Genomic DNA, 12501 nt, shown 5'->3' with positions numbered 1-12501 from the left:
CAACATATGCAATGATAGTTATTTTCAAAACTCCCCTCTTTTTGGGCTAGTTGTGGTCAATTTGCAGTGTCCAAGTTATCATAATTATGTTCCGGCCCCCCGACCATCCGCTCCGATAAAAGCTGCCCGTGTCTGAATCTACCCCTAGTCTACAGTATCACTCACCCTCAGTCCAGCAGGTCCAACGTCTCCCTTTTCCCCTTTAGCTCTGTCTCCAGGCTCTCCCTGCATGGGAACACATGATTCTCACTCTACACTCCAGAGCAGCTTCAGAATACAGACATTACTGGATCTCTGGAGCTCTAATCTTACCTTAGGGCCAGACATTCCATGGTGACCCTGGAAGACACAGAGATCATATCAGGGCTATGTATCTGAAGGGATTCAGCTGCATCATATATATTGGGGAACAGAGGGGTGAAGCTGTTATATTCTAACACTCACCATGTACCCTGGAGGTCCAGGGAGTCCTGGGGGGCCTGGGAGTCCTGGGGGGCCCGGCTGAGAAATCATCTGAACCTGAACAGAACACAATAAAGATGATCATATCAATGTCATCCCACTGTCTGTCTGAAGCAGTGTTAAAACCAATGCCCTGTGGGCCAACTTGTGCACAGTGACTTTCAGTGTGTTTCTCTCACCAGGTTATCTTCCAGCCTGGAGTCTCCCATCTCTCCCTTCTGTCCATCTATTCCCTGAGACACAGACAGACAGGGGGATTTAACATCTTTTTACAGCACTCAACAGGTCGTGCCACTCAACAGGTCGTGCCACTCAGGCCGTGCCACTCAACAGGTCGTGCCACTCAACAGGTCGTGCCACTCAACAGGTCGTGCCACTCAACAGGTCGTGCCACTCAACAGGTCGTGCCACTCAGACTCAACTGTCTGTCTATCAGTATCAGTGTATGATTCTAGATTCTAGTCTCTCTATACTAACCACTGACCTAGAGAGACAGTGTAGGACTAGTCTATCTATACTAACCACTGACCTAGAGACTCAGTGTAGGACTAGTCTATCTATACTAACCACTGGCCTAGAGACTCAGTGTAGGACTAGTCTATCTATACTAACCACTGGCCTAGAGACTCAGTGTATGACTAGTCTATCTATACTAACCACTGACCTAGAGAGACTCAGTGTATGACTAGTCTATCTATACTAACCACTGACCCAGAGAGACTCAGTGTAGGACTAGTCTATCTATACTAACCACTGATCTAGAGAGACTCAGTGTTGGACTCTAGTCTATCTATACTAATCACTGGCCCAGAGAGACTCAGTGTTGGACTCTAGTATATCTATACTAACCACTGACCTAGAGATACTCAGTGTAGGACTAGTCTATCTATACTAACCACTGACCCAGAGAGACTCAGTGTAGGACTAGTCTATCTATACTAACCACTGACCCAGAGAGACTCAGTGTAGGACTAGTCTATCTATACTAACCACTGGCCTAGAGACTCAGTGTAGGACTAGTCTATCTATACTAACCACTGGCCTAGAGACTCAGTGTATGACTAGTCTATCTATACTAACCACTGATCTAGAGAGACTCAGTGTTGGACTCTAGTCTATCTATACTAATCACTGGCCCAGAGAGACTCAGTGTTGGACTCTAGTATATCTATACTAACCACTGACCTAGAGATACTCAGTGTAGGACTAGTCTATCTATACTAACCACTGACCCAGAGAGACTCAGTGTAGGACTAGTCTATCTATACTAACCACTGACCCAGAGAGACTCAGTGTAGGACTAGTCTATCTATACTAACCACTGACCCAGAGAGACTCAGTGTAGGACTAGTCTATCTATACTAACCACTGGCCTAGAGACTCAGTGTAGGACTAGTCTATCTATACTAACCACTGGCCTAGAGACTCAGTGTATGACTAGTCTATCTATACTAACCACTGACCTAGAGAGACTCAGTGTATGACTAGTCTATCTATACTAACCACTGACCCAGAGAGACTCAGTGTAGGACTAGTCTATCTATACTAACCACTGATCTAGAGAGACTCAGTGTAGGACTAGTCTATCTATACTAACCACTGGCCCAGAGAGACTCAGTGTAGGACTAGTCTATGTATACTAACCACTGACCCAGAGACTCAGTGTAGGACTAGTCTATCTAGTCTAGAGAGACTCAGTGTAGGACTACTAACCCACTGACCTAGAGACTCAGTGTAGACTAGTCTAGTAACCACTGACCTAGAGAGACGCAGACTAGTCTATCTATACTAACCACTGGCCCAGAGAGACTCAGTGTAGGACTAGTCTATCTATACTAACCACTGACCTAGAGACTCACCACTGACCTAGAGACTCAGTGTAGGACTAGTCTATCTATACTAACCACTGACCTAGAGACTCAGTGTATGACTAGTCTATCTATACTAACCACTGGCCTAGAGACTCAGTGTAGGACTAGTCTATCTATACTAACCACTGACCCAGAGAGACTCAGTGTTGGACTCTAGTATATCTATACTAACCACTGACCCAGAGAGACTCAGTATAGGACTAGTCTATCTATACTAACCACTGACCCAGAGAGACTCAGTGTTGGACTAGTCTATCTATACTAACCACTGACCCAGAGAGACTCAGTGTAGGACTAGTCTATCTATACTAACCACTGACCTAGAGAGACTCAGTGTTGGACTCTAGTCTATCTATACTAACCACTGACCTAGAGAAACTCAGTGTATGACTAGTCTATCTATACTAACCACTGACCTAGAGAGACTCAGTGTAGGACTAGTCTATCTATACTAACCACTGGCCCAGAGAGACTCAGTGTAGGACTAGTCTATCTATACTAACCACTGATCTAGAGAGACTCAGTGTTGGACTCTAGTCTATCTATACTAATCACTGGCCCAGAGAGACTCAGTGTTGGACTCTAGTATATCTATACTAACCACTGACCCAGAGAGACTCAGTGTAGGACTAGTCTATCTATACTAACCACTGACCCAGAGAGACTCAGTGTAGGACTAGTCTATCTATACTAACCACTGACCCAGAGAGACTCAGTGTATGACTAGTCTATCTATACTAACCACTGACCTAGAGACTCAGTGTATGACTAGTCTATCTATACTAACCACTGACCTAGAGACTCAGTGTAGGACTAGTCTATCTATACTAACCACTGACCCAGAGAGACTCAGTGTTGGACTCTAGTATATCTATACTAACCACTGACCCAGAGAGACTCAGTGTAGGACTAGTCTATCTATACTAACCACTGACCTAGAGAGACTAAGTGTAGGACTAGTCTATCTATACTAACCACTGACCTAGAGAGACTCAGTGTATGACTAGTCTATCTATACTAACCACTGACCCAGAGAGACTCAGTGTAGGACTAGTCTATCTATACTAACCACTGACCCAGAGAGACTCAGTGTTGGACTCTAGTATATCTATACTAACCACTGACCCAGAGAGACTCAGTGTAGGACTAGTCTATCTATACTAACCACTGACCTAGAGAGACTCAGTGTTGGACTCTAGTCTATCTATACTAACCACTGACCTAGAGAAACTCAGTGTTGGACTCTAGTCTATCTATACTAACCACTGGCCCAGAGAGACTCAGTGTTGGACTCTAGTATATCTATACTAACCACTGACCTAGAGAGACTCAGTGTTGGACTCTAGTCTTTCTATACTAACCACTGACCTAGAGAAACTCAGTGTTGGACTCTAGTCTATCTATACTAACCACTGGCCCAGAGAGACTCAGTGTTGGACTCTAGTATATCTATACTAACCACTGACCTAGAGACCCATCAGTGTATGACTAGTCTCTCTCTACTTACCCCTGGCCCAGAGAGACCCATCTCTCCTTTCTCTCCTTTCTCTCCGATTGACCCTGTCTCCCCCATATCTCCCTTCGGACCCTAACAGGAGAGCAGGGTAGAGTTCAAAGGTGAGGGGAGCTTTGATTAACTATGTTCGTGATCATCCCAGATAAACAATGCATTAAATACAACATGTACTGAATGACTGTTCTGTTCAGCGAACATTGGAATGATATGCTGATTTAATGGGATATTCAAAATGTTGACTGGACATTAGTGTGACTAGCATACCTTCTCCCCATCCAGTCCAGATGGTCCAGGCAAGCCTAGCTCTCCCTGGAGTAGGGAGGAAAATAACTTAACTCATCCTCAAGAGTCTTCATTGACTTCCAGTGATTAAAACTACAATGCATAGCATTTTACTCCCTCTTTTCCTTCAGAACATCCTCAATTCGTCAGGGCATGGACTCTACAAGGTGTCAAAAGCATTCCACAGGGATACTGGCCCATGTTGATCACAATGCTTCCCACGGTTGTGTCAAGTTGGCTGGATGTCCTTTGAGTGGTGGACCATTCTTGATACATACATGAAACTGTTGAGTGTGAAAAACCCACCAGTGTTGCAATTCTTGACTCAAACTGGCACGCATGGCACCTACTACCATACCCCGTTCAAAGGCACTTAAATATTTTGTCTTGCCTATTCACCCTCTGAATGGCACACATACACTATCCTTCATTTACATTGATTGAAGTGGATTTAACAAGTGACATCAATAAGGGACAATAGCTTTCACCTAGTCAGTCTTTGTTATGGAAATAATGTTTTATATACTCAGTATATATTGATAGAATGTATTGTAGCAGGCGTGGGGTTTCCACGTCACCAAGTTCAATAACAAAACATGCACCAGTAGCACAACTAGAATACAAATGGGAAGTGTATTAGGGATTTTTGTACACTGGGGAATAAGGGAGAATTCACCAATTACTTCACAGTCCACAAGCCGTTCTCCATTCTGTTCTCCAGGGGTAATCCTAAAACTCGGGTCCTCAGCCAATCCGGTTCGGTACACAAGGGGAGGTAATCCGACAGTCCAAGTCACAATGGGTAATCTCACAGATATTGTCCTCTCTTCTCCCACTCTTCATAACGCACGTTTCACTTTCTCTGCCTCTTTGTGCAAGCCGCTTTCTCTATTAGCCTCTCCTCGTTGGGGCAGGAAATCTATATAAGGCTTGGGGGTGGAGCCAGCGGGCTGCAAGATATCTCCCCTCAATAACCACTCCCCTCACCTCTCCCTGTCGTCTGCTACACCCCCCTCCTCAGTCCAGCTCCCTAGAGCGGACCAATTCCCTAGAGCATCCCTCCTGGAGAGGGCATCGGTATTTCCACGGGCTGCACCTGATCTGTGGACGACAGAGAAAGCAAAGGGCTGTAAGGATAGGAACCAGCGGGTGACCCCGAGCGTTACTGTCCTTATACCGTGAAATCCAAACCAGTGGTGCATGGTCTGTCACAAGGGTGAAGTGCCGTCCCAATAAGTAATACTTCAGCGTTTCCAGCGCCGACTTGATCGCGAGACAGTCTTTCTCCACCGTTCAATATTTTTGTTCCCACAGCAACAGTTTCCGGGTAATGTACATGACCTGGTGTTCCTCACCTTCTTGCAGCTGTGATAGGTCGGCACCCACCCCTGTTTCGGACGCATCTGTACCACCAGTGGTTTGGAGAAGTTCAGGGTCACCAGCATGGGTCCAGAACACAGTGCTCCCTTTAGGTCCTGGAAGGCTTTTTCAGTCTCCTCGGTCCACGTCACCTGGGCGGGCAGACGGCTCCTGGTCAGATCTGTCAGGGGGCTGGCTAGGGAGGCAAAGTGGGGAATAAATCTCTGGTAGTAACTAGTCAACCCCACAAACGTTTGTACCTGCTTCTTGGTGAGGGGGTGGGGCCAGTCCCGAATCACCTCCACCTTCTTCACCTGGGGTTTGACACATCCCTCTCCCGATCGTGTACCCCAGGTACTCAGCTTCCCACAGGCCAAGCCGACATTTCTTTAGGTTCGCTGTTAGCCCTACCTCCCGTAAGGCCCGCAATACCGCGCTCACCTGGTTTAAATGTGCCTCCCACTCGCTCCCATGGATCACAATATCGTCAATGTATGCCGCCGCGTACTCCCGATGGGGTCAGAGACCCGGTCCATCAACCTCTGGAAGGTTGCCGGGGCCTCGTGCAGCCCAAAGGGCAGCTTCTTGTAATAGAACAGTCCATCCTGGGTGGCAAAAGTTAAGTTAAGGGTACCTGCCCATAAACCTTCATCAGGTCGAGCATGCGGATTAATCGGGCGGTCCCTAGCCGTTTGATTAATTCATCAAGTCGGGGCATGGGATAGGCCATTTAATTTACCTTTCTAAAATCATTACAGAACGGAATGGTGCCGTCTGGTTTCGGCACCAACAGTATGGGGCTGCACCACTCACTATTCGATTATATCAGCTTCCAACATCGTTTTTACCTCGGTCCTGACAGCCTCTCTCCTTGCTTCCTGTAGGCGGTAGGGTCTCAACTTCACCTTTTTCCCGGGTTTGGTGATGATGCTGTGCCGGATCGGTGTGTCCTGGTTGACTGGAGAACACATCCAGGTTTCTGCCGACCAAATCCCTCAGCTCCTGCTTCTGGGCTTGGCTCAGCTGCTCCCCCATTGGCACCTCCGCCGGCTCGGTCTCTGTGGTAGCCTTCTTCGGGGAAATAGAGTACATCACGTGCATTCCATTTCTTTAGCAAATTCACATGGTAAAGCTGGGTCAGATGCCTACGTCCTGGCTGTCTGACCTTATATTTAACTTCACCCACCTTCTCAATGACTTCGTGCGGCCCATTCCATTGGGCCAAAAGCTTACATTCTGAGGTGGGGACCAACATCAACACTTTGTCTCCTGGATGAAAGTCCCTTCATTGTAACCCTCTGTTGTACACCCGCGCTTGGGCCTCCTTGGCCTCCAGCATGTGTTCCCATACCAGGGGCCACAGGGTTGCCATCCGATCTCTCATGTCACCTATGTGCTCCACCAAGGTTCGGCGGGGCAACGATTGCGGTTCCCAAGCTTCTTTAGCCACATCCAGCAGTCCTCGGGGTTGTCTCCCGTACAGGAGTTCGAAGGGAGAGAATCCTGTTGAAGCTTGGGGCACTTCTCAGATCGAAAACATCAGGTAGGATAGCAGCTGGTCCAAATTCTTTCCATCAGCCTCCATCACCTTCTTTATCATCTACTTCAGGATTCGATTTAATCTTTCCATCAACCCATCGGTCTAAGGGTGAAACACTGAGGTGTGCAACTGGATTATTTTCATTAGCTTGCATAGATCCTTCATGATTTGTGACATGAACGGGGTGCCCTGGTTGGTCAATATCTCATCGGGGATGCCTACTTGGGAGAACAACATGACCAACTCATGTGCGATTCCCTTGGTGGCCATGGTGCACAGGGGAATGGCTTCCGGGTACCCGGTGGCATAATCCAGAATAACTAGTGCACTCGGTTGCTCTTGGGTAGAGGTCCCACCAGGTCCATTGCGATCCTGCTGAAAGGGACTGAAATAATAGGGAGGGGAATTAAGGGACTGTGAAACGGGGTTTTTCTGGCACTCCGGGCAACTGTGGCAGTATTCTTCCACTGCTCTCTTCACCCCTGGCCAGTGAAATCATGCCTTGATCCTGTCTAAGGTCTTCTCCACCCTTAGGTGAGCCCCAAGAAGGTGGGAGTGCGCCAACTGCAGGACAGACATACAAAGGGACGGGGCACCAACAACAACTCCAGACATTCGTCATTCTTCTTCACGGCCTGATATAGCAACTTCTTCTTTATAGAAAAATGGGGGTAGGTTATTTGACTTACCCCTCCACTGGCTTTCCGTCTACCGCGGTCACCTGCTGGAGAGCGCTGGCCAAGTTGGGATCCTTCAGTTGGGCTGTGAACCGGCCCGCTAGAGAGGCGAGCTCTGACGCAACCTCATGGTCCATTGGGAACATGTCTTCCAGACTCGCCACCTCTCCCTCCAGTCTGGCTTCAGAGTCCCCCTCTGAAAGGGGTTTGGTTGATGCCTGGGGGTTCACATCCTGGAATCCACACATCCGGTCATTCCGCCTTCTGGCGTCTCTCCCAACTCTCCGGCTTCCTACTCCCCTCTGGTTCCCTAGATTCCCAACGTCTCCAGACACACTGGTCCAAAGTTGGCGGACCATCGGGAAATCCCTCCCGATAAGGACCAACACAGGCAGGTTTGGGATGACTCCCACTGGTCCCGTGTGTTTTCCCTTTGTGGTCTGTAAGTGGAGGAGTGTGGTAGGGTAGTCCTTGGTCTCACCGTGTATGCGCGTGATGGCCACGGTCTCCGATAGGTTTGGGGACTGGGCGATGTCAGGTCGGATCACCATACTCCCAGAGTCCACAAGTGCCGTGGTGTCCTTTCCATTGGCTCTTACCGGGGTGACAGTGGAAGGACCACTCTCCATAGTCCAGCATGCCATCAGCAAGCCGCAGGGCCGCCCGTTGGCTACCTCACTGGTTGAGGCTGAAGGCATTGGGACATCGCCGCTTAAACCGTTCCAGGCGATGTGTCCCGGCTCGCCACACTCATAGCATTTCCTGCTGTCCATGAAGGGGCGTCATCTCACGGAGCTGGCTGTTGTTGTTCCTCCATCCTTGGCCGGTGTCCCGGCGTGGTCCTCCATCCTTTTTTGCTCCTTCGGGCGAGTGGAGGGTTCCTCCTTCCGTGCTTGTCCACTGTGCAGGACCTCCAAAGCTACCTGTTGTCCTTCCACCAGTTGATCTGTGCTCTGGAGGTTAGTTTGGCTGGCTAACTTTTTAGCTTTGAACGGGAGAGAATGTATACATTTATCTATGACCACTTTCTCGATGGTCGTGAGCATCAGGGGCTCAGCAGTTAGCCAGCCTAATTAGATCATGCATTTGTGATCGGTGGGATGCTGTAAGATCATATGCCCAATCATGGAATCTTTATGCCCTACTAATCAGGGTGTAACCATACCGGTGCAGGATCTCCTTTTTCAGCACCTCGTAATGCATCGCCTGGTCAACCTGATAGGTCTTCTGTGCCGTGCCTGACAGGAAGGGTGCTAAGAGGCTGGCCCATTGCTCATGGGGCCATTTATCCCTAGCCACCGTCCTCTCGAAGGCATGCCTCAATGTCGTCAGCCTCTGTCAGCTTCAGTATAAACCTACTGGGTTTGGGACAAGAGACTGCTGCGCCTGCCACTATGCCAGCCTGGGCAGCTGTCAGCTGACTGAGTTCAGCTCGCAGGAGAGCGGTCTGCTGACGCTGTTCATCCAGCAGCTCCCAGTGCACAGCCTGCTGTGCTATGTTCGCCTCCACCATTGTGCTCTGTGTCTGTTTAGTTATTGAGCTTGGTTTGGGTTGCCCGCATTCTCCACCATATGTAGCAGGCGTGGGGTTTCCACATCACCAAGTTCAATAACAAAACATGCACCAGTAGCACAACTAGAATTCAAATGGGGAGTTTATTAGGGATTTTGGTACACTGGGGAATAAGGGGGAATTCACCAATTACTTCACAGTCCACAAGCCGTTCTCGTTGTCCATTCCGTTCTCCAGGGGTAATCCTAAAACTCGGGTCCTCAGCCAATCCAGGTCGGTACACAAGGGGGGTAATCCGACAGTCCAAGTCACAACGGGTAATCTCATAGATCTTGTCCTCTCTTCTCCCACTCTTCATAACACAGGTGTTTCTCTCCTTTCTCTGCCTTCTTGTGCAGGCTGCTTCCTCTTTTATCCCAAAGCACTCTCTGGCTTAATGTTTCACACACAGCCTTGCCTCGTTGGGGCAGGAAGTCCAACAAAGGCTATGGGGTGGAGCCAGTGGGCTGCAAGATATTTCCCCTCAATAACCACTCCCCTCACCTCTCCCTGCCATCTGCCACAGTATATTGATAGAACGAATATTGATAGAATGGAAATTCATAAATTGTATATTGATAGAATGGATATTGATAGAATGGATATTTATAGAATGGATTATAGAAACTAATAGAAGAGATGGCATGTGTATAGTTAGATAAATAAGACCTTACCTTTCCACCTGGGGACCCTGGTAATCCTGGTGGGCCCTAGAAAGGGACAGACAGAGAGAGAGAGAAACATATAGAGAAAGAGATATATATATATATATATATATATATATATATATATATAGAGAGAGAGAGAGAGAGAGAGAGAGAGAGAGAAAGATATATGTATAGAGAGGTTACACGAAATACAAAGCATCAGTTCAATTAAATGTGTCACAGCATTCAGCAAAAACAGGAAGATTGTGGATTTCACAATATGACCCTGTCAGTAAACAAACAGATCATTATTTTCCTCTCCTCTCTCTTATTTTCCTCTCTTATTCTCCTCGCTGATGAGGACCATCTTCGTTATGGATGCTTTGATGCAAATATGGCCATATTCAGGCAGGGCATGCAGTTGGCAAAACACAATACCTTGGCATTGTATCACACAACAAGGATGGTATAATTAACCCCGGGGTTAGGACGGTTTAACTCTCAGAGAAGGACTTTGGAGGCTTGGGCAAACAATCGGGAATATATTAATCAACCAATCAAATTTACAAAAAAAGGATCCAGATATTTCAAAGGTCCCTGTATACATGGCACTCAAGGGTACTGAAAGCACCTCCTTCTTCAAACAGGTAGGCTTCCCACGACAGCTGAAACAGAGCAGTACCTATCCAATTGCTTTGCCCTAGTTTTTGTCAGGCCCTCAATCTGGAGGCCACGCACTGCATGCCTGTGTAAGTGGCCGAGACTGCCAAATATCAGCACCACCAGCTAGCACCTACACCTGAGGCTGTCCAAGCGTGCCACGAGGGGTTGGTATTTAAGCAGCTTCTCGGCAAAGGCCTGCTCCATGTACAGTGCCTTACGAAAGTGTGACGACCCTCCCACTCTGTCTGCCGTATTCTCTCTCTGTTATTTCCTTATTAGGATGCTGGTGGGCGGAGTTGGGAGGGTCGTCAGCTACATGGGAAACACCTGGGCCTGGTGTCTCCCAGGATAAATACACCACTTCCCCATTCATGGAGGAGACTCTCTCCATGCAGACACCTTTATGGATTTTGTTGTGTTTCTTGGTGGTTTTTGAGTTGTTTGCGACAACATCTTTCAACACCCTGCATTATCACATTCATGCATGCAAAACACTCACTTATACTACTGATTACTGATTACACACACCATTGTATATTTTCCTTAGTTGCTTTAGTTAATAAATATATATTTTGTTACTCCTTATCTCCACGTTGTCTCCCTTTGTTATGGGCTTTGAGCCGGTTCGTGACAAGTGGGGGCTCGTCCAGGATCTTTGAACTATTGGTTTGGGAGACCGTGGAGGTACGTGTTTGGTTTGCATATTGAGTTTGAGTTTGATAGGCCCAGTATTGGTTGCCTTTGTTGTTTGGTTTGTGTGCTGTGTTGGAGAGAGTATAATGGTTAGTTTCCAGGCCCTGCCTAGCCTGAACTCGTGTTCTACTTTCTGTTGGGACGTCAGTCTGAGGTGAGTAATCGGCTGTGTACCTCGGTGGGAGATTTGGGTAGGGTAGTGGAACTTGCTACCCGGAGCTATAGCCTTTTTTCCCCTGATAGGTTTAGCGACGTGTTTCATTTTTTGGAATATGTTGGGCATGGTTAATGTTTGTTGTTTTTGTGTGGTGTCTGTGGACTGAGCAGTTGTCTCTGGGGCACATCCGTGGCTTGGTGGAATTTGCCAGCATGCTGGGGAGTTTTTCCTTGCCAGTGGGCTACAGTGCGTAAATTCCCACCGCAAATCTGCACGAAGACTAGGGTTGAGTTATTGTAGGTTTTGGGGAAGCTCCGTATCTCATCTCTCTTCTGTGGTGCTCAGGGTGATTGTCAATTCTCGGGTTGTGGTCTGGTGTGCTCAGCAGAAGGGAAGAGCGAGATTTTTTTTTTGTGATTATGGCATCTTATGTAGATAAGTTCATTCGCTCTCCATCAGAGGAATTGTTAGATTTAGGTACTAAAGAACAGCTGTTGAAGGTCGCGGAACACTACAAGGTTGAGATTAGTGATAAACGTCTAAAGAATTCTTACCACTGGGCCAGCCTCTGCTGAGGATTTGTCGTCTCCCCATAACGTTACAATGGCCATTCCATCGGTTAGCCCTAGTAGCCTTCCTTTTGAACAGCAGAAAGAACTGCTTTTGTTACAGCTGGAGCATGATCGTGAGAAGAGAGAGCATGATCGGCAGCATGATCGTGTAAAATATGAAAAGGAATTGGCATTTAAACAAGATATGGAGCGTGCTAAAATCAAGTTGCAGCAAGAACGTATAGAGTTGGTTAGGGAAGGAAAGATCTCAGGGGAGAGGTTGTTTTGGGAAGGTGACCCAGATTTACCTAGGGGTAGTTCTGCTTTTGATCGTGCCCCAGAGACATTTGATATTGTTGGGAACTTACGGTTATTGCCTCAGTTTAATGAAAAGGACCCTGAGACAATCTTTTCGTTGTTTGAGCGGGTTGCTGACGCTAGGAGTTGGCCTGATTCTGACCGCACTTTAATGTTGCAGTGTGTGCTGACTGGTAAAGCGCAGGAAGCATATTCAGCTCTTAGTGTACACGA

At 47.6% G+C, this 12501-nt stretch overlaps 1 protein-coding gene across 10 annotated transcripts in view; it reads right to left on the bottom strand.

Moving 5' to 3' along the window:
• col23a1a (collagen type XXIII alpha 1 chain a) overlaps positions 1–12501 on the bottom strand; it is a 275945-nt gene that overhangs the window by 17639 nt on the left and 245805 nt on the right. For 8 of the 10 annotated variants that reach the window (XM_042325857.1, XM_042325858.1, XM_042325861.1 and 5 more), the window contains 7 exons: positions 9934–9969; positions 4114–4158; positions 3841–3921; positions 642–695; positions 445–519; positions 313–339; positions 166–225 (listed from right to left, as the gene is read on the bottom strand). In XM_042325857.1, coding sequence (XP_042181791.1) covers positions 166–225; positions 313–339; positions 445–519; positions 642–695; positions 3841–3921; positions 4114–4158; positions 9934–9969 — 378 coding nt within the window. The remainder of the gene's footprint in view (positions 1–165; positions 226–312; positions 340–444; positions 520–641; positions 696–3840; positions 3922–4113; positions 4159–9933; positions 9970–12501) is intronic. The other 2 variants (XM_042325863.1, XM_042325864.1) reach the window with 1 other exon arrangement.

Source organism: Oncorhynchus tshawytscha, linkage group LG08 (genome assembly GCF_018296145.1).
Source record: "Oncorhynchus tshawytscha isolate Ot180627B linkage group LG08, Otsh_v2.0, whole genome shotgun sequence".
Taxonomy (NCBI): domain Eukaryota; kingdom Metazoa; phylum Chordata; class Actinopteri; order Salmoniformes; family Salmonidae; genus Oncorhynchus; species Oncorhynchus tshawytscha.
The sequence above is the reverse complement of the archived record's forward strand: the minus strand, read 5'-3'. Positions and strand labels throughout refer to the sequence as shown.